This window comes from Aedes aegypti, chromosome 3 (genome assembly GCF_002204515.2).
Source record: "Aedes aegypti strain LVP_AGWG chromosome 3, AaegL5.0 Primary Assembly, whole genome shotgun sequence".
NCBI lineage: Eukaryota > Metazoa > Arthropoda > Insecta > Diptera > Culicidae > Aedes > Aedes aegypti.
Window position 1 is genome coordinate 52,069,122 of NC_035109.1, and position 22,460 is coordinate 52,091,581.

At 36.0% G+C, this 22,460-nt stretch overlaps 1 protein-coding gene across 12 annotated transcripts in view; it reads left to right on the plus strand.

Moving 5' to 3' along the window:
- The window catches only part of LOC5573975 (F-BAR domain only protein 2), a 94,596-nt gene that overhangs the window by 4,996 nt on the left and 67,140 nt on the right, over positions 1–22,460 (plus strand). For 11 of the 12 annotated variants that reach the window (XM_021852129.1, XM_021852128.1, XM_021852127.1 and 8 more), the window contains one exon: positions 17,338–17,897. Coding sequence is in view for 3 of the 12 variants with exons in the window: in XM_021852137.1 (XP_021707829.1) it covers positions 17,868–17,897 (30 nt within the window). In the remaining 9 variants the exon portion in view is untranslated. Of the gene's footprint in view, positions 1–17,337; positions 17,898–20,832; positions 21,548–22,460 lie in introns of those variants that run through there. The other variant, XM_021852130.1, reaches the window with a different exon arrangement.

A 22,460-nucleotide genomic window follows, 5' to 3' on the forward strand; every position in this document is an offset into this window, starting at 1 on the left:
TAGATACAATTTACAATTTTTATATTTTTGAAGCCAATTTCGCGCATAACTTATGATCTCGCCATTGGTAACCATGTGTGTAGCTCGTTATTTCTGAGTATTTGAATGGATTTACACGTTATTTAACAACTCTATGGTGAAGAAAGGATCATTCGTACCTGCCAGTGGTGTTGGTTTGGATGCTTATTCATTCATTTACTCAGAAACAACGAGCTACACAGGTGGTTACCAATGGCTTTTAGGGCGTTATCTCAGATTATGCGAGATTTGTAATTGTTATGAAAATGGTCATCATTAATAAGTAGCCTAATGTATTGATAATGCAATACATGATTCCCCGTACATGTATTCCTCACCATCTCATTGGAGATAAGCATAGAACGACTAGGCTGTCCAAATTATATACATTACCCTATATACAGGAGCCCGCTAGCATTCTTAAGTAGTTCGTTAGCAATCTACAGGATTTTGCTTAGAATTGTCAGGATTTTGCTTAGGATTCAAACAGAAATTGATATCTGCCCAAGAGCTCGCTAGGAATTTGACATTTCAAGATTCTGGTACAATATTACCAGGTCCGTCCCACTCGGGCTCATATTGGGTACCACTACTAGTACTGCATTTCGTCCCTCGGTAGTGCAAAAGGTACCCAAGTTTGACAGATCGCAGTACACTTTTCACGGCTTTCTAGATTACCTTATGAGCCATACAATTTTGAGCAACTGCAAGGGACATGGAGGTCTTAATGTGCCTTTGATATTACTGAAAGCTCTCAACTCTCCGACGGAAATTTTCCAAAGTCTATTAGGACTTTCCTGACTACCACTAGCAATCCTCAAATTTCGCTGGAAACCTATTTAAACCCTCAACTCAGATTTCGTTCATTATCATTTTAATACTATTGTGACAAAGGTTGTCGGAACGAGCTGCTACAAATCTAAAAAAAAATAGTTTTCATTGACTGTCACCTACCGGTATACACAAGTGGGCTGGTCACAAAGTGTGAATGCTTGAGTAAAGATTTTGGAACTCTAGTTGAGATACTAATAGCGATTAATTACATCATGAAACGTTGCGAACATATGACCATCTCGAATTAAATAAGTAGAATCCCTAGCAGTGGGTGCTATTACGGGGAATCAATATCGACGAAGATGTAGCTCTGGAATGCGGTAATCGTAAAGTTGACCTGCCTTTCAAACGACTGAAACAAAAGACACAAAGAAATTTACGAAAAATTATAAATTTTAGTGGTATTCGAAAATGTTGCCCAAAACGGATCTATTTTGCTGTTAAAATCGGGGGATGCCAAAAACGGAATAATGTAAAATCTTCTTAAATCCTGCAAAAGTTCATTTTATGTTTTCACATCAAGTAATACTACAGTAATCATTCCACTAATTCATCTGGTCATTCTTATCGGATAAAATCGCTGGTCAAATTTATAGACCAGCGATTTTATCCGATAATTTTCAAGGTATTCATGTAGGATGTAATCTACAGATTTGATTGACTTTTTTTTCAATTATTTTAGCAATTTGCCAAGGAAATCCTCCGAGATTTTCTCAAGCGTCCGGGATTTCTTTTAGAAAACATTGTGTGAGTTAATCAGTGATTACTTTAGATTCTGATTGAATGTTACTTTAATGAAACAATTATCGTCTGAATTGCTGATGGAATCTCTGAAACAACTTCTGTGGTTATCCTTAGAAAAAATCCTGACAGTATCTCAAACAATACTCTTGAAGCAATTTCTTAGGAAGTCCGTAAAAATCGAAATTTTGGCTTGGTTCAAAATGAGCCGGAAATGCTATGCAAAGGAATGTTTAGCATTGTTATTTAGTTGTAAAAAAAAGTATTCAGAAAACTCTCAAAAAGTGTAATATAACTCGAATTTGATGATATACCCTCATCAATTCGTGAATGTTGCGTAAGACCATCTGTATAAAATACTTGGATGGTCGTAGGGGAATTGGTGGCAAATTGAAAACAGTGCCTTTTACCGAGAAAACACAAATTTGATGAATTTTTATCACGCATGGACGATTTAGAGCATATATTGGAGTGTTCGGGTTGGTACGAAGGTCAAGTGAAAATATCAACAAAAACTAAGATTTTTGAAAACCACGTTTGAAAATTAGAACTGACGTAACTTTTTGCTCGGGAGTTTTGAGGTTTTTCAGTGAGGTGAATATCGTTATGATATGATGTCAAATCTGATACCTTTAGATTTCCTTTTGAATGGGTTAAAATCATTGATGGATATTTTTTGCGAAAATGCAATGAAAATTTTGAAAAATATTTGTTTTGCTCACGTTTTTTGCATTGTGTCGCTGCTATAGATAACATCCCTATTTTTGATGTTATGCGATAGAACTATACAAATTCCTCGTTTTTCTATCAGAAACAAGATAATATTCTTATGGGTGTTTTCGGTGGCTTCGTTCGTTTGGGTAGTGCTATGCGAAGGCTCAAGCTGTCAGATTCATTTTCGCGCGCTCGGAGTGTATTTTCGCTGGCTTCGTTCGTTTGCCCAATGCTTTGCAATGGCCAGAGCAGAGTGCGTGGTCTTTTGATTTGGTTGCGTGTTTCGATGGAACGCGCGACGGAATCAAAACAAATCGTGTTCGGTTCGCGTCATTCGAGTGCGGAAAAAAAATCGACAATAGTGCGTGGTCTTTTGATTCGGTTGCATGTTCCGGTGGGACGCAACGGTTGACCAATCATGTTCGGTTCGTGTTGATCAAGTGCGAAAAGCTTCGTGTTCAGCCGAGGATGAAGTACTGGTGAGATCGTTTCATGCTTATGATGATTCATTTTGCTATAAGTAGCTTTTATTTTATTTTCAAATAAGCTATGAATGGTTCGTCACTACAAGTGTCGACTTTTTCGCGTTTCATTTAAACTTAATATACCATTACGTTTTCGTCATTGGTCAAAATAACCTTTGAATAGTTCGACATTATGAATGTCGAAGTAAGACATTTTTTGTTGCAACGTAACTTTTTGTTTTAATTTTATTTTAATTTTCAGACATACTTTGAATGGTTCGTCATTACATGTGTCGACAATACCCTTATTTCTGTTACATACACTTTTAAAATACACAATCCTTTCGAAGACAGACTAAAATAACCTTTGAATAGTTCGATATTATAAATGTCGACTTTTCTATAATTTCTTTCAATATATTTTTACTGCGATACAAAAATGCAACACTAGTTTTAAGTTTCGTATTTTCCCTCCTAATCCATGGATCGCATCACCGTGATGATTGTGGAGATGCAGAGGTATTCTCGGTCTTTAGAAGCAACGATCATTACACAATAACGTTCCTTACCCTTCCCAACTGACTGTAAGGACTTGGCTGGCGCCGTTATTGATCAATAATATGAGAGCTGCTAAAATCGCACTTCGAGAATATGCGGAAAATCCCATCCCTTATTCATTTGGATCGAAGTGTAATTCTTACCGGTTCGGATCAATCACGGAGTAGCAACCATTGACATGTACAGTCAGTCTATGCTATGCTAGAAACAAGATAATATTCTTATGGTGTTCATTTTACCACCCCTTCCCCTTTATAATAGATGATGAGATTGAATTTTGACTGAATCGTCCTGAATCAAGTCCATATTATTATTATTTATCTTTATTTAGGTGGCTCTTCGCTCTTGGCGAGTTCGCCTCACAGCCAAGTCCACAATTAAAAGCGTGTTGGGTCAAAATTATTGTAAATTGTAAGCTCTTAGTAAAACTATATAGCAAGTTAATCAATTTCTGTGGATTTTGGGTCAAAATTATAGTAAACTCTAAGCTTATAGTAAAAAATTCAATATTGAAATAAAACCATGAGAAAAATAATACAAAATTATTAAAATCTGGCACAAATGGAAAAGTACCGAGAACACAGAGAACTGTAATTTTGACAGTATATTTTTAGAAAGCTGTGACAGTTTGCTGTATATCAACCTGAGAAGAGCTTTAAAGTTTTCGATATAACTTTGATGGTTTTCATTGGCGAATAGAAGGATTTTCATTGGATATGAAAAATTCAGGTTGAAATCGAATGAAATTTATTACTAACTATGATATAATATATGTAATCTCATGACATAATATCTTTGTTAGAAGCTTTCTATTCAAGACAGACAAATCCATGCATTTCGATTAAACACACCATTTTGGAACAAAACCAGCTTTTGGAATAATAAATATACAAACTAATATGACAAATACAAGAAATGGGCTTATTTATAAGAGTTTCCAAATTATATTGGAATACAGCGGAACAAAAAGATACAGTGTCTGATCGTTAGTCAAAAACCAGTATCTCTTTTTTACTGATTCGTCAATTACTTCAAAAGAAGTTGAGATAGAAAGTTGGTGTTTTCGGGAAAACAAGTTTTTTTATTTGTAAAAAACATTCTAAAACACACCTTCTTAATAAAATCATTTCAGAAAAATGTTTTAAAGGATTTTATAAGCAATGCTCTGTAACTTGTATATATAAAAATATCAATTATCATGATCTACATTTTTTCTGAACATAACTACACGATTTGAGTAAATATTTAAAAAATGATTTTTACATTGCACTGGGCAATTTATATCAAAATAAAGCTTATTGAATACCCTCCAACTCTACACAAGGCAACCATTCTATAATCACGTTTAGTCAACGATAACTAATGTCGTTTTCGTTTTTAGGAACTGGGTCGGTGATCAACACATAAACAAACCAACGTCAAGCAATGTGTAGTCCGGTCGAACCTGAATCGGGTTGGGGTTGAAACTGTGATTCAGAACGGGTTGCGCCAGTTCCAACCTAGGTTCAAAAACGAATTCGACATAAAAAAATCACGGTTTTCGCATTCTGAACCAGTGTGCGAAGCGCTGGGCAAACACAAACGTACAGGGGAAGAAGAAGCCAATTGAATAAATCAATTGAATTTGGAGGAAGGAGTGGTGTACTGTACTGCAGCGAATACCGACAGAGCTTCGGGATGAGTAATGTGTGTGTTCTGCCGGTGTTTGTTCAGCTAGCTCTTCGTGTTTGCTTTAATTGAATGGAGGGTTCGGAAAAGTACGGCGAAGCCAGGGGGGACCAGACCAAATAACATCAAAAAGTAATCGAGAGTGTACCCACTATTTTGAATATACGCATACAGGTGTTACTTTTACGTCGTTTAGTGCCACGGATACGGGCGGGAGCAGCAGAGCCCCAGAGTGACGCAGAACGACCGCCGTCAAGAAGAACTTTACACAACGATGTGGAAGAAGAAACCGAAACAAGTTTCTTGCACTGACTGACTTGTGGTGACTCCGGTCCCGGTTGGCCGATGATGATGTGCTGCTTTAACCTACTAGCTACTCTTGTCTTTCTCTGTTTACTGTGTGTTTGTGGCGAATCGAGCTGGGCGGATGGGAATGGGATTGCACCGCAGCGGAGCAGCCGGGAAGGGGAGGTGAAAGGTCTAAAATTATGAATGAGTCGGGAGCTATGCCTGCATTCAGGTCTACATGAGGGGCGATTGTGCGTATTGCACGCATTATTCCCAGAACAGAATCAGATTGTTCTGAACTTTCATTTGCTTCCAAGTCGTTTTTCATCACTAAACTCTTCGAGTTTCTCATATTTTCAATGTTATTTATCGCACATCATTCTTACGTAAGAAAATCGTGAGGTTCGTGATGCATGTATTATCAACGAGTTGTGGTGCAAATTGTTCATCTTGACCCATTTGTTGTAGATCCATTGGCTTTTTATCAATTTAGCAGGGTGAGTTTTGCTTTGAATTTATTGCTAAACATCGGAAACCATTGGCGAGTTTTAGCAGCTCAAAACAAATCTACAACACAACAGTGTTTGTGGAAAATGTGTCTCGACATAACATTGTAGCTCTGCATGGCTTTATGAAGTTGGTCTGTATTATTAAACTTAGTGTGCATATGAAGGGGGCCCAGATAGCCGTAGCGGTAAACGCGCAGCACTTACACAGTTATTAGCTGAGAGCTTCCTTTGCCAAAGTTGCCATTTTCGCATTCGTATATCGTGTGGCAGGTACGATTCTTGCCCAGGGATCCTGAACCGACCGGAAATCGAACCCAGAAACCTTCAGCATGGCTTTGCTTTGTGGAGAATGTTTTGAGGATTTGAGGAGAATTGTTTTGAGGATTTGAGATGCTAGCTTAGGATTTTGTTAGAAAATCCTGATCAGAGCGCTGTGAGATAATCTTCTTGGGATATAACGCCAGACACATCACGGAAAGAACCAGCTTCTCAACTAAGTGTTCTTATGAGCACTACCACAGTTCATAACTGAGAGATTTCCTTATATGTGGACCATTTTTATATGTGGATTTTGTGGGAGACATCCTTTCTCATAACGGGGGCCCAGATAGCCGTAGCGGTAAACGCGCAGCTATTCAGCAAGACCAAGCTGAGGGTCGTGGGTTCGAATCCCACCAGTCGAGGATCTTTTCGGGTTGGAAATTTTCTCGACTTTCGAGGGCATAGAGTATCTTCGTACCTGCCACACGATTATACGCATGCAAAAATGGTCATTGGAATAGTAAGCTCTCAGTTAATAACTGTGGAAGTGTTCATAAGAACACTAAGCTGAGAAGCAGGCTTTGTCCCAGTGGGGACGTAACGCCAGAAAGAAGAAGAATCCTTTCTAATGAATTCATGATTCTTTGAATTCTTTGAAAATCTTTCCCAAAATTTTGTTATGATCCTGTCTTGTTTTTGTAAGAAACCTGTCCATGATTCTGCGTAAATCCTTTCCAGGGTTTTGTAGAATTGTGTGAAAAGCAAAAGAAAAATAAATCTTGTATAGCTTGATAATAATGAGTGAACTGTACTCAATCGCATGTAACTTTTGAACAACATGAAGTTTGAGACCTTGATCTTTGTGGACATATTCGGTGACGAATCATAAAAAAAGGGTTGTCTAAAGTTCTATGCTTTAAGACATTTCTGCAGCATGGGAACCTAACGTTTTGTACCTTTCTGAGAAAGATTTACGCAGATCAGATGCAAATTTGTTGGTCAGAGTTCTCATAGAATTAAAGACCTGATTCTCACAGGAAACTTGGGCTAAACTCTGATGGAACGTAAAGAAAAATTTTCACATATTATTAGCTTCAATTCCCAACGAATTGTTGTTGTCACAAAATAATAGGCAAGTTCGGTGATGTTCTGGAAGAATTCTGAATCGGATGCTTAATGAAGCCATGGCCAGCTTGGTAACAGAGCAGAATTTCAAAATAAATGTTTGTCGAGATTCAGATAGAAGCCTTGGCAAAATTCGCAAATCAAAGATAGAAGCCTCCGCAAAATTAAAAAATCGCTCAATCCGATGCAGGATTTTTACAGAATCTGGGGTATGGTTCTTACAGATCCCTGGAATGGATTTTCAATTAATAATACTACATTTCAATAATACATAATACATTTTCGACAGAATTTTGTTTGTGATTTTTGTAAAATTCTGAACATCATTCTCCCCATTGCAGGATTTTTCAGATTCTTAGAGAAATTTTATGCAGGACGGTATTATATTTTTTCAATTTTGTTAAAAGAAACCTTTTCAACTGATCAATTTTTTTTCAGTTCTATAAAAAACGATTGAACTGCCAGTGCCTCAAAATTCTCAGCCAAATTGGCGGGATGGCAGGTTGGGAGATATGTCTTCCATTGGAGGACATTTCAGTAATGTGGAAGAATTTGAAAGATATTTCAGAATTTGTGAAAACATTCGGAAGAGAATTTTAAATTTTTGCCTTTTACAGAAACTCTTCTACAAGTTACCTTCAGTGCTTAATCAATCTTAAGCAATCCCTTTCCGAATTTCATCATCAATACACCATGGATTTCTTCATATATTCATCTGAAATTTCTTTCATGGATTCTTCTAGAGTTTATTCTAGGAAATCTTGCAGGGATTTGTCAAGAAATTCTTTAAGTTATGCCCTTAAGGATTATTCCAGAGATTTATCAAATATTTCAGGCATAGATTTCTTATGAAATTCACCAAAACTGTTCATTTAGTTATCTCAAGAAGTCATCAAAGAATTTTACACCGATTCTTTTCATGAGATTGCTACATGAGTTGCTTCTGCAACTTTAGAGAGGTCTTCAGATTTTTTCCCAATGGTTTCACCTGAAACTTCTCTATAATTTCTTAAACAATCTTTTGACAATATTTCAAAACATATCTGAGAATAATTTCTTAAAAGATTTCGATGATATTGTTTAGAATTCGTTTAAGAATATTTTGAAATGAGTTTCAAAAGGATCCGTGGAAATTTTAAGATTATCCCTGGTGAAATTATTGAAAGTTTTTTTTAGGAAATTGTAAATTATTATCAAGATATTTATTTAAAAACATATTATCAAGGTATCATTCTGATAGAAATTCTTACTAACTACCCTAGAAACATAAAAATCCCGAACATCCTAAAGTTTAGGTAAAATTATAAGTTGAAATTCTGTTTCACGAAAGTTAAGCAAAAAAAAAAGATATTAGAATTGCAATCATCATAGCTTTGATAATTTTTCTAAGTATTCCTTCTGGCATTCCATTCTAGAATATCTTCCACAAATCGTCTACCAAATATTTAAGGGTAATTGCCAAAAACTTTTTAGAATAAAGAAGTATACCTTCTTAGATTTTGCCATGAACTGTACCAAGAATTCCCAGTAAATCAAAGCTAGGTACTCGTTAATGTCACTGATAACACCTTCATGAATTATTTTCTCATGAATTCTTTTATTCAATTATCCTTAAAATTCTTTCATCGATGTATGGAAAAACTCTTCCTAGAGATAAAAAAAGATTCCTAAAAAAATCCACCCATACTTGTGACAAGAATCTCTGAAGAATTTTTTTTCAGAAGCTTTCCGAGGTGAGTGCAAACAGGTCAGAAAGCAACCATAATAAAAATTACTATATTTTTCAGAAGTTCCAGTGAGGACAAATCTTGAATTTATCGAATTTATAGTAATTCAGGAAGAATTAAATTGCACAGGAAACAGTTGAGATGTTGTTTTAGGCATCGCTTGGTGTGACTTGTTGTTTGAAAATTGAAAAATTTGCGAGAGGAATGGCTTTAAAGTTATAAAAAATGACCTAAAAGCATTTTTGGGGATATTTTAAATATTATTTGTGGACAAATTTCTTAACGCATTTCCTCAGGATCCTTCAGAGAAATCTATAGGGAATAACATCCTTGAAGAAATCAGTTTCTAAATAATGCCAAATGGAATTGTAAGGTTATTTTCTGAGTAATTGTTTAAAGATTTCTAAGAAAAATCTCGAAGAAAATTCGAAATGGAGTTTGTGGACTGCTCCTTTGAAAAACGTTTGAGAAGTTTTTTTAGGAGTATTAAATTAAATAGATTATAGATTGATCGAAAAATTCCATGGTATTCTTTTGGTAGAATTTTCGAAGATTGCTGGAGGAGGAGAGTGTTGAAAATATGTTTGAAAAATCCCAAAAAAAAAAAATTCTATGGAAATCTCTGGAGAAATAATTGGATAAATTGTTGCAAAAATCCTTGATAATCATCTGAAGAATTACAAACAGATCCGTAGAAAAATATTGAAGAAACTTTTAAAGAAAATCGTACTCTGGTGATTTTTTAATGTTTAAATCTTTTCTTTAATGATTAGAGGTATGGATTCATAATTTTTTGGAAATATCTTTTGATATTATTGTAGATAAATTTCATAAAACATCACTAGAGAACTTTGTGAATAATTAATTAAAGAAATAGTTTAAAAGATTCATTATGAGAAGGAATTCTTAGAAGAATTCCTGGCCCAACTCCTGATGAATTCTCAAAAATATGACTTCCATGGTTTGAGTACAATATTCTAGAGTAATTATCTGTGGAGGATTTTTTGAAACGAATTAGAGAAAGCTCCTCAGCAATAATGACAAATGTGATACAGGCGAGACTGATTTTTGGACTTAACACGAAAATTTGGCCTTGGCTAGGGAATTATAGCTGAGTTAGGTTATTCTGATAACACAGCGTAACAAAAATGACAGTTTTGCGTGTCTCAAGGATCAAATTATGTGTCTCTATTAGATTTTGGGTTGTTGAATCTGATGCCGTTCTCAGAAATGTTCCAGCACATCACAATTTTTAGCTACAGGTCGCCAAAGTTGTATAAAACACTGGTTTCATTGAGGTTTACGTAAAATTTAAAGTATGATTTATCAAACTTTTTAGTGATTTTTTCCATCAAGCATGCAACATAGGCAATTTACTTACATTTTGGGTATACTTTGGTTGAAATTGCACGATAAAATTAGGATCAAACCGATTTTTCCAACATATTTGCAGGCTCCATACAAAACTCTTCGTTTCTCTTATATGACGAAATACAATACTTTTCTAAATCATCAAACAATAACTTTTGAGCATCGAAAGTATGATGAACTTTGTTGATAAGTATTGTTATACACATTAAGTTTGAAATCTGTCGCAAATTGAGCAAATAAATTGACAGGTTGGCTAAAATAATCAAATTTTGTAATTTCAACAGACAAATCTCAAATACCGTAAAACGGGGTAACTTTGATAATGCGGGTAACTTTGATAGTGCGTAACCCACCGCATACTAAACGAAATATCATAATTTCTGTTAATCAGTTAAGCAAAACGAATGCAAAACTAAAGAATATTAGTATGACACTTCATGTAAGAGCGGTTTTCATTTGAATCAAGAACATTCTAGGCTTTTATACGAATTTAAAAAATTTACACAATTTTAACATTTTCGAAACGCTTACAAACAATCTGTTCTACGATCACTATTTGATGTAGTTTTGAATAGTTGGCCACTTATCTTTGATAGCCTAGTTATCATAGAACTTGAATACGGTCTCAAATCTCTTAGCGAAAAGCATTTTCACAAACTGGGACCATTTTTGTAATCTAAGTCAGAAATTTCCATATAACGTTAAACGCCTAGAGGTCTGCAATGCCCTACAAATGTTCGCTATTCATTCAATTTAATTCGAATCATACTCCATTATCAAAGTTACCCCAAAACAGAAAACCAACTTTTGATTATATGAAAAATTATATATCCAATCAAAATAAATCATTCACCAATTTATCGACTGTAATCGATAGCTAGGATGCCAGTACTTGTTTTAAAAATATAAATTGTAAATTTTTGAAATAGCATGCAAAAATATTCAAGTTTTCTTCGAAAAAACTATCAAAGTTACCCCGTTTTACGGTACTAGACTTGTTATGATATTTTTGAAAACGGCAATGGATTCAGCAACCCTTAAATGAGTAAATAATGGTATTTTATATATTTATTTATTTATTTATTTATTTATTTATTTATTTATTTCATGTCGTCAATCAGAAGTAGACCATTTTGTTACAATTTTACACTTAATATTATATAGTTTGAAAACGTTATTTTCTTAATCTAGTTCGAATTTTGATATGACATAAATTTTTGTTTTAGTTCCGATTTCGTCATAGTAAAGTCAATGGTTTCGCAATGCTTATTGTAAACAGACATTATATGATTTAAAGGCTCAAATTTGGCATAATTTGTGCGGTGATGGTTTGTATAAAAAATACTACGACTTCGCAGTTGTCTTGAAGGAGCATAAAAATTTAATTTTGATAAAAGTGTCATCGAGTCAATACGATGCGAAACTATATCGTTTACGAACGAGACAATGGCAAATTCGCGACGTTTCTTCAATGTTTGAATATTAATGAGCATGCATCGTGCTTCATAAGATGGTAGAGGTAACCTTGTCCAACCTAATTTTCGAAGTGCGAACAACAGAAATTGTTTTTGAACTGATTCTATACGATTTTCATGGGTTGATGAAAATGGTGACCAAACTATGCTACAGTATTCTAAAATTGAACGCACATAGGTTATGTATAATGTTTTTATAGTGTATGGATCGTGAAAATTATAGCTAAATCGTTTTATAAATGCTAACATCTTGTTTGCCTTGTTGATAATGGTATTATAGTGATCTATAAAAGTAACTTTGGAATCTAAAATCACTCCTAAATCTCTTATTCTTACGCATTTTTCTACTAGTTGATTCCCTAGGTAGACTATTGTGTTAGGTATACTACGCTTTCTGCTAAAGGATATTGAATTACATTTTTTCACGTTCAATTGAAGAAGGCTTTTATTGCACCATTTGTAAAACATATCAATTTCGTTTTGAAAAGTATGTATATCTTCATCGTTTACTATTTCAAGAAACAGTTTCATGTCATCAGCATATATGAGAGCTTTCCCTTTTTTCAGAATGAAGGAAATGTCGTTAACGTATAAAATAAAGAATAATGGCCCTAAATGAGACCCTTGAGGAACTCCCGATGTAATTTTAATTGGAATAGATTTTACTCCTTTGTATCTAACTATTTGTTGGCGATTAGTAAGATAAGACTCTACCCATTTAAGAAGGTCCGGTTGAAATCCTATTTTTTCTAACTTAAAAAGCAACATTGGTATGTCAATGCGATCGAAAGCTTTACTGAAATCTGTATAGAGAGCTTCCACGTGATTACCATTATCCATGGCTGTCAAAGAATAATGAATGAACTCCAGCAAGTTTGTGCATGTTGAGCGTCCCTTAAAAAACCATGCTGAGTATGAGTTATTCTGTTTTTAACCATATCGAATAAAATTTTATTTATTATTGCCTCGAAAATCTTTGGAATACAAGAGATAATGGCTATCCCACGATAATTACGTATGTCAGATTTTTTGCCACTTTTAAAGATCGGCACTAAAAATGAGCTTTTCCATGTTTCAGGGAAACTACCTGATTGCAGAGACATATTGTAGAGCCAAAATAGTGGAGATGCAAGTTCGATAGATAACATTTTCAAAAATACAGGTGGAATCCCGTCAGGTCCAGCACCTTTGGAGACATCTAGACTTTTTAGTGCATCTACAATATCATGTACTTTGATTTGATTGACGCAAATGTCATATGGGATTTCCGGAAGAAATGAGAAATATTCACGATCTCGATTATTTTCCGAATAAGTAGTGTAAACGTCTTGAAAAAATGTTGCAAACAGATTGCAGCTTTCTTCAGGGTTCACACCAATTTTATCATCAAGGTGCATTTCAGATGGAAAGTTGTTAGATTTGGTTTTTGATTTAACGTAATTAAAGAAATTTTTAGGACATGATTTCAATTCACGCTCAGTTCGTTCATTATACTCTTCAAATGCGGTATCAATGGCAAGATTTAATTGATCGCAAATATTTAAATAGTTAATTAAATTTGCATCATTTTTACATTTTTTGTATATTTTATGTGCCTTTTGCTTACGATTCTTTAAATTTTTGATTTCTCTACTAAACCATATAGGATACTGTTTCGGCCAGGATGCGACGGCCCTACGTTGTGTAATTTTAATTTTATAACCGACGGGACTCAGGGCGACAAGAAGAAACGAACAACTGATCGACTGTTAACCTTATTTATTGCTCCTCACCGAGAGGCAGTGCTCCTGCTCGGTGAGGGATACGAAATATACACTACAAATACATGCGATGCAGATCGCCTTTTATAGGCGCAAGCAGTCCGGAGATAAATGGCATGTGAAAGCATTGCGCTTTGGCGCGCTTCCATCGTCACAGTAGGCTGTTGTGGTGATGCGATCGTCGAGCGGGAAACGTTCACAATGGGAAGCGTGGCTGGCTTTGTTGAATGGTCAACTGCGCGCGCTGTCTGCTTCGATGACGCCGATGTGAGTCTGAACAGATACTTTGAGTTATGATTCCTTCTTCTTTTTATTAAGGGTATATCGTCGTGTATTATGTCGTTTAAAATTTTGTAAAATATTTTAATGGCAGATTCAACATTTTCTTCGTTTCTTAACACATTTTGCCAACTTACTTGATTAATTTCTGTCTTATATTGTCATAATTTGCTGAACGATAATCATGAACTTCTTCAAAGTCGCAATCTTTAGGTCTGTTATTTCCATGCACGAATAAAGAAAACTCAATAGCTGTATGAAAAAGTTCGTTTTTCCATAAGGGAGTCAATGATTCTACCACACAGAAATCTTCATCAGTATTGGTCATTGAAACAAAAACGTGTTCCGCAGTGTAATTGAAAGAATTGAAATGGAAGACTTTGGAAGACATTTTTCCATAAAATTGGAAGACATTCGAAAAAAATCAACTGACATCATTGGCCGGTGCCGATATAGTTTCTGACATTTTTTTTCAATGGAGGTAAACAAATGTTTTCCACTAACTTGTCACAACATTTCACGGAGAGCCCCATATTGACGGCACATATTTTTAAAGCATATACTTTCTATGTGTTATATTACCAGGGTGGCCACCAAACCTGGAAAAACGGGAAAAGCGGGAAAAAGACGGGAATTTGAATCCATCGGGAAAAAGACGGGAAAAACCGGGAATTTGAGATGGTCACCGGGAATATAATTACATCTTTAAGCCCTAAATCTACAAACCACCAAAAATAAATTGTAGAAAGTTGATATGGTTGATGATATTTCCATTAAGCACCTGTAACCTTGGACAAATTACATTCAAACATTAATGATTCAACTACTTGTAGAAATAGTTTACTATGTTACACAAAACTTCTTAGAGATGTTCCAAATTAGTTGGTAATGTTTCGAATTTTTTTTCTCTTACTATCAGGCCTTGATTTTTTCCCTAGCTTAGCTGATTCGAAGTTTTGAATCAAAGTTTTAAAATTTCTTGAAAAAGTTTTAAGCACTCTATTACTAGCACACTATTTTAAGCACTCTAACATATTGGATTCATAATTTTCTTTAGCTACTGAATAATACATAAAAAATCTGAATATTTTTGACATCAATGCTTTATTTATAAGAGCTTCTAATGTATGAATCGTTATCTAATCGGCTAAAAATTAAACGAGTAAGGTAAGACACATGCTTCAACATGTGCAGTTTTGTTTCATCCTTACCTTAAACTTATTTACTTAAGTGAACACTTCATTTTTTTTTTGAAGAAAAAAAAATCGAAAGATTAGGAATTGAAATACAGGTCGGACTCGATTATTCGGAGTATCGATTTTTTTTTTCATTCCGAATAATCGAATTCTCCGGATAATCGAATCTCTAGGAAAAAAAAAAATCTTAGATAAAAGACCTTAAATATTTTCTTTTTTTTTTTTCGTTGATTTATTTATATGATGTGGTGGCATAACCAGAAATTATTTCTAGGAACAGTAGGGGTCTTTACAAGAAAATAAAATTTTTGATCAGCATACAAAAAAAAACACTTTTTCAAACCCGTTCAAAACTTGAAAACCATTTATATTGTATATTGCGATACCAAATTATGCATAAAAATTGAAAAACCAGGACATTAAAAAACAAATTCCAGATAATCGAGTCTCCGGATAATCGAGTCCGACCTGTACTTTCAAATAGGGTAGTAATAAGATGTACAAAAGAGCCATATCTATATAAACACTTTTTTTCATCAAGGGCTCCAATAATATTTGGAATAATATTTTTGAAAATCCTCCGAGAAAGTTGAAAAAACGGGAAATGCAAATTGGACGAAAACTTCGGGATTATTGTCAAAGCCTCTACGGCCTACTGATCAATACAACGTTTGCCGGGACAGCTGACAGTTGATAGATATGGACTTGGTAGCTTTTTTTTTTTGTTCCATATTAATTTTACGGGAGTCAAAAAACAAGCCAATCTTCTACGAATAATATAATTTTTCCTATTGGATGAAAAAATCAGTATTTTTTTTTGTATGTTCAATTAAAAAACCGGCCAAAGGGTCACACTTTTGGGTTTGGGCCCCTCAATTAAAAACCGGGAAAATTTTTAAAATTATACCGGGAAAACCGGGAAAAAAGCGGGAATTTGAAAATGGATATTTGGTGGCCACCCTGTATTACCTGCAATGAAGGTATTGTCTGTACATACTTTGGAAGTGCCAAACTACACGGGAATTTGTCAATGAGTATGTGCGGATTTGCTTGAATGTAACGAAATTCTGATGCTTGTTGAAATTAAAATTCAAGGGGACTCCTGGAGAGGTTGTTCATTGATATAGATATCCTTTGTAGATCTTGCTCCTGGAAAAGACTTTCGTAAAATTCCAGTAAAAATCATTAATGATAACTGGATAAATTATGGCAATCCTGATGGAAGCTCTTTGGTAGATTCTTGACACAATATTCAGTGGATTATTGATAGCTTTCATGACTGGTAAGTTATCCGGTTATGGCTAGACATTTGCAACGTTTATCTCAGACATTACTTGTCTTGTCAACATTCTATTTTGGTGAAATTTTTGACAAACTGAGATTACTGTCGGATTTTCGACGAGATTCATGAATGTTTTCGAATGAGATTTTAGCGAGAATCTTAAAGCTGTCAACAATGAATAGATCGCGGCATCGTCATTTGTCTATGAAATCTACTCGGCTAGCTGGACCTAGACGTTCCCTTATATCAATCAGCATTCGTTCTTCAGACACGTCTCTCAGAGTATATACATTGTACATGAACACCAGACGAGATAAGTCCGGTAAACTCTATACACAATGACCATACGCCATTTGTATTGGCTTCAGTAATCAGTAAGCGCTCCCATCAGCAGCCACCCACTTATGGGAACTATTTTCAGTAGGCGCATATTTTGCACATCACGTATACCGATGTTTGCGCGAGAATGCGATAGCCAATGCGAAAAAAACGCCTTGACCAGACCCAGCAATTGATAACAGCAACCCGAGAAGATTTCCGCCCAAAGGCCGTAGCTGAGGCCATTGTCACCGTCGACCAACGACAGGAAGCAAACTTGCTTCTTATCGGACCGTCCGTTGTCGTCCAGCTAGACTCAGAGCTTGGGCGAACCACATCCACAAGTTCAAGTGCATCCGAACGCACTGTATTTTTGTACAGTTTGCGATAACGAAGTTAATCTAGTTGCCTGGATGTGTCAGGGTTTTCTTTCGCAGATACCTCGTATAACTGTAAAGCATCGAAGTAATCCGAACCTCCGAAACCCAGTGATTCACCACTAAACACACTGAACGGAATGAACTTTGCGGCTTCGGTGGGCATACGGCATCATCTTATTTGAACACGTGCCATTTTGGGCAGGGCTCTGAAGCGTTACGACGACGGCTGCCTGTAGTGTGTGATATGAATTTCAAATTATCATCAACGTTCCGTTTCTCCGTCTGTGAATGGGTCGTTTGTGTTGCCGAATGCCGATGGAGAAAAATGAACATTTTTATTTGATGTGAATTATTCGTTTTTATTTTCAGAAGGTTTACACATCGACTAAAAAGCGTTGAGAAGATACGAAGAAGCTAATTTGAAGTGATTTTCCAGCCAAGAAGAAACGACTAAGAAGCAAATGATTACGCCGTTCGCATACTTAAGTGAAACCTAGTGATTCTCGCGCACGGCCTACTGAAGGTGATGTGACACACGAAAGAAATGAGAGGTGTTGGGCAACTATACAGAGAAGTGCATTTCGAGCAGCAGGCTGCTACCATGGGAATGGGGCGGCAATTAGCGTGTGATAACGACGATCTGTGATAAGATCGAATCGGAAGGAAGAAGAAAGGGCGGAAGTATTGTGTAAATGTGCAGTTATCGTCACCAGTGGCCAGCGAACGCCACCCGTCCTACCAGTGTTTGTGTGGGATTGATAGCGAGACACCAAGGATTACTGCGGTTCGATTGATTCAAATTTGAACTATTAGAAAGAGAAGAACGAGTTGCAGGAGGTTGTGACGTCTAGTCGAACTAACAACCGTAGTGACAGAACGAAAAAAATCGAAGCTGCAAGATGACGGTGGATTTTAACGATTACTTTTGGGTGAGTTGAGCCGCATGCGATGGTTGAAGAATGAAGAGATGAGATCGTATTGTTGTGGATGTGTCTGAGGAATTGATGATTATATAAAAACAAAAATGCACAATTTATGATAAGTTTTGGAAGTTATCGAACATTGGTTTTTGAATTTAAGAGCTAAATATTTGACTCATTCAAAAGACATACATACAGATGTAGGATCTTCCTTAGTCTTGTTTTAACTTCCGCGTGGATGCAAATCAGCATGGCTTGTAGGTACTGGGTTCGATTCTCATTCAGTATTTTCGTAATGGACATTTGTCTCGTCGTGCCTGTCACTCGATACACGAATGCGAAAATCATAACTTTGGTAAATAAAGTACTATTTGAATGACACCTAATGGTAAGAAAAAGACGTCGTTGATAGCATTGATGCCCATTTCAAATAATTAATCTATTCGAAGTGGTCATTAATAGTATTGGCGATGATTAGTTTGCATTTTGCTAAACAGAATGGTCTGTAGACACTCTTACTATTAGCTAGCAAGACACGTCGTTACTATATACGACGTAGGGAATATTACGCTGAGGAAAATGACTAGTAGATTCACTGAGTAGAAATAAGACAATCTTATTTTAATATGGTTTTTACATTGCCATAATAAGGAATACCTTTTTTGTAACAATGGTATAAACAATCCAGCTTCAACTTCGCAAAATTTATAAGTAAAAAGTAGGCGTTGTGAAGTATTGCATTTGCCATCGAAATATGGAGTATATGTTAAAACCTAAAAACTATAAAAACTAAAAACTTAAAACTATAAAATGACTAAAAAAATAAAACTATATTAACCCTTATCCTCTCTTGATACGTTTTGACCACTCGTAAAATGACTCAAAAAATCATATCTCCGTTATTTCTGGAGCGATTTTTAAAATTTTACCACCAATGCAACCGGTCACTTCTCTAGTTTCCATATGTCATAGAGAATATGATGTTGGCCACATGGTTCCGGAGTTATTCCGGGGTGCAGTGGGGTAGGTTTTTTCCCGGATGATGATCCACTTACAAAGTGCTTCAGAAACCTGGACTTCGACATGTCATTCTTCATGATTTATCAAGAAGAGGTCATTTTAAACCACTTTGGGCCTTTCTGGCCACTTTGGCTGCATTCCGGTAGTCTTCCGGTCACTTGGTTCCCCTGGGGAAGTGGCCATTAACGGACTGGTTATGAAGCAGGGCTTGCGGCATATCAATCTTCAAGGTTTAACGAATCAAGTATGTTGAAGACTAAATCAATTAATTTTGGCCACATTGGCCACGTTCCGGAAGTCTTCCGGGCACCTGGTTCCCTCAGGAAAGTGGCCATATATGGAGCGGTAATAAAGCAGGGCTTGCGATATATCAATCTTCAAGATTTTACGAATCAATTATGTTGGCTATACTATAAACTATAAAAACTTAAAACTAAAAACTTAGAACTATTAAACTATAAATGGGGCCCAGATAGCCGTAGCGGTAAACGCGCAGCTATTCAGCAAGACCAAGCTGAGGGTCGTGGGTTCGAATCCCACCGGTCGAGGATCTTTTCGGGTTGGAAATTTTCTCGACTTCCCAGGGCATAGAGTATCATCGTACCTGCCACACGATATTACGCATGCAAAAATGGTCATTGGCATGGTAAGCTCTCAGTTAATAACTGTGGAAGTGCTCATAAGAACACTAAGCTGAGAAGCAGGCTCTGTCCCAGTAGGGACGTAACGCCAGAAAGAAGAAGAAGAAGAAGACTAAAAAATTAAAACTATATTAATGACTATGGAAAGTAAGTCGCTGAGATTGATCATTAGGGTACACATAAGCTAGTTGTTGGACAGACAAGGAAAGTGACTCATTTTCTTAAGGACATATGAGCGCAATGATCAATAAATGCTTTCAACAACAAGAATAACAAAATGAACAAAAACTAAGATTAAACAACCTAATTTTGTTAAGACTTTACGACAATTAACATTTAAGACTTACGTAAAAGATAGGAGTAATTACAATAACATGACTAAAAAGGACACTTAAATGACATATTATTCAAAATCATTTCGATTCGACAGTATGGTAATGACACTACATTTCAAACAAATTCTATGAAGTTGCTGATTTTTACAATGCTTCCTTTTCTCAGAAGTAAGAGAATATGGGTATTTAATTAAAACTACCACGTCACAATACTAATGAAAAAACAGTGTTCACGTGGGCGCCATGGCCTAGTCCGTCTGAGTATTGGTCCTGGTAGAGGGGAAACTTGGCAAAAGTCAGACCGAGGGTTCAGCCGTGACAAGTTGAACAAAAAAAACTGCATCTGAAATTTTGTCGATGACGATGATGGAATCGTTAACGGTGAAGAAATGCACTATGTTTATTTATCGTGATCCTTCATAACAATAAAACATGTACAGAAAAGAAAATCTTTTTTTTTTTTTTGGTAGTAATGCGAAGAGCGCAAGATCAAGAGAAATCGATCATCACAGATAAGCCTTGATCAAAAATTAATGTTGAATTAAAGCTTACTACGGATCAGTGTTGTGAGAAACTCAAATTCTCATAACTCATGATTGCAATTTTTCATGTGTGAATTGACAATCACGCAATTCAGTAGTCAAAACAATCATGGACGAGTTTGCTAATCTGTTCAGCCCACTGCTAAGTAGCCATGTTTTTGTAGTTAGCTTAAAACTCAAGAGTAATTATTCATATTGGCCAAATCGTATCAATAATAATTTTCCATTTCATCAAACTGTTTAAGAGGCTCACCATAAAAAAACGTTTTCATTCAGAATGAAATATTTCAAGCGTTTGCAAATGTATGTCTGTTTAAATCAGCATAAAGTAGTATTAAACACATTTTTTTTCGCCATTCTAGATTGTTTGTCCCGAAACGACTACTTGTTTACTAACATTGAACTATCTTGGGGAACCATATTTTTACTAATCGCACTCAGTGTTTGGTAACTACTGTAATTGTCAAGTTCATTTTATCGGTGTTAGACGTTACTTTTTGCATCCTAATATTCAGTTCCCCAAACTGTGAGTGATAGACCCGAGAAAGAAACAAGTGAAGATGGTGAAGGTTGCTAAAATTTTCGTCGGTCATCTGGCTGCCGATGTAATCGCGAGTAATCTAGCGTATTTGTTCGCACGCTATGGAGAAGTTGTGGATGTCAAAATTTTCACCCACAATTGCGCTCTGGTGCTTATGGCTCATTATAATGCAGCAAGTCAAGCCGTTAATCATCTTCAAGGTCGTGTAGTTAACGGTTCCAGTATTTATCTGAAGCTACAAGGCGAGATACACTGGTTGGTGAAAGGACGCAAAAGGATCCAGATTGTTCCCCGAACCGTAGATGAAGAGAGAGCATGCTGGGCCTTTTTCGTTACAAACATTGGCCACGACATAGCAATCGACGAAGTCCTGGAATTATTCCGACCATACGGGACGGTGGTGGATGCTCGTATGTATCGGCCTACCGTGTGTTGCGTGCTGTTGCAGTCCGAACACACTAGCAATGTGGTGATTTCTAATATCTCCGGAAAGTTCGTGAAAGGTTATCGTATTAGGGTAGACCACTGGAGAGGAAAAATATGGTTGCCGAAAGACGAAAGACGCCACACGACAGATGAGGTAAATATGAAAATATATTTATGTGTGTCAATAAAATGTAGATTTGTTTATGTCACTGTTGTAGTAGTTGATGTTCTTTCTTCTAATTCGACTGTGTTATTAGTATTAGCAGCAGAATGTGGGGCCACTCTGAGACAGCTGAAATTCCAACTTCTGAAATCCTTGCTCGCGTTAAAAAATGTAAGTTTTTGTTTCATGCTGTATTATCTATAAGAAAAGAGTCCTTTGTCGTCCGTGGATTACGGATTACTTCTTCTTGCTGGCGATATCTCGCATTTAAGACAGATCTTCCTGTGGCTTTTCGTTTTACGACAATCCTTCTTTCCTGACTGTCTGGGTATCGAATCCAGACAGTTTCAGCATAACTTACTTTCTAGTCGTGGACGTTAACACGAGGGTCAGAAAGGCCAATACGGATTACGTATATCCAGCAGTTTAAATGAAATGTTTGAATGAGTTGAACAGGTCCTTACAATGTTCAATAACTGTACCAACCCAAGTATTTTGCCTCTTTCAATACTTATGTGATAGCGTATTAACAGAGCAGTAGTAAACGTCAAACTCGCTAGTTTGCTGAAAATATAGAGTGATAGAACCAAACAAAGATACGGAACTTAGGCCCGATTTCTTCACACTCGCTTAGGCCTTGAACCTAGTTTAACCATATGGGTAAACATGGTTTACGACTTAAGCGAAGGTGAAGAAATCGATCCTTAAGGTGGTTATAGACCGAAGCCACACTTCAAATTTTCAAGAGCACAAGACTTGAGAACCAAACAACGCTTCGCGTTGAAAATTTATCCCATGGCTCACCACCAGCAAGCAATCGATTTGATTGATTTTCAATGTGAACTGTTGTCAGATTCTCCAGTCTTGTGCACTTGAAAATTCAAAGTTTGGCTTCGTTTTATAA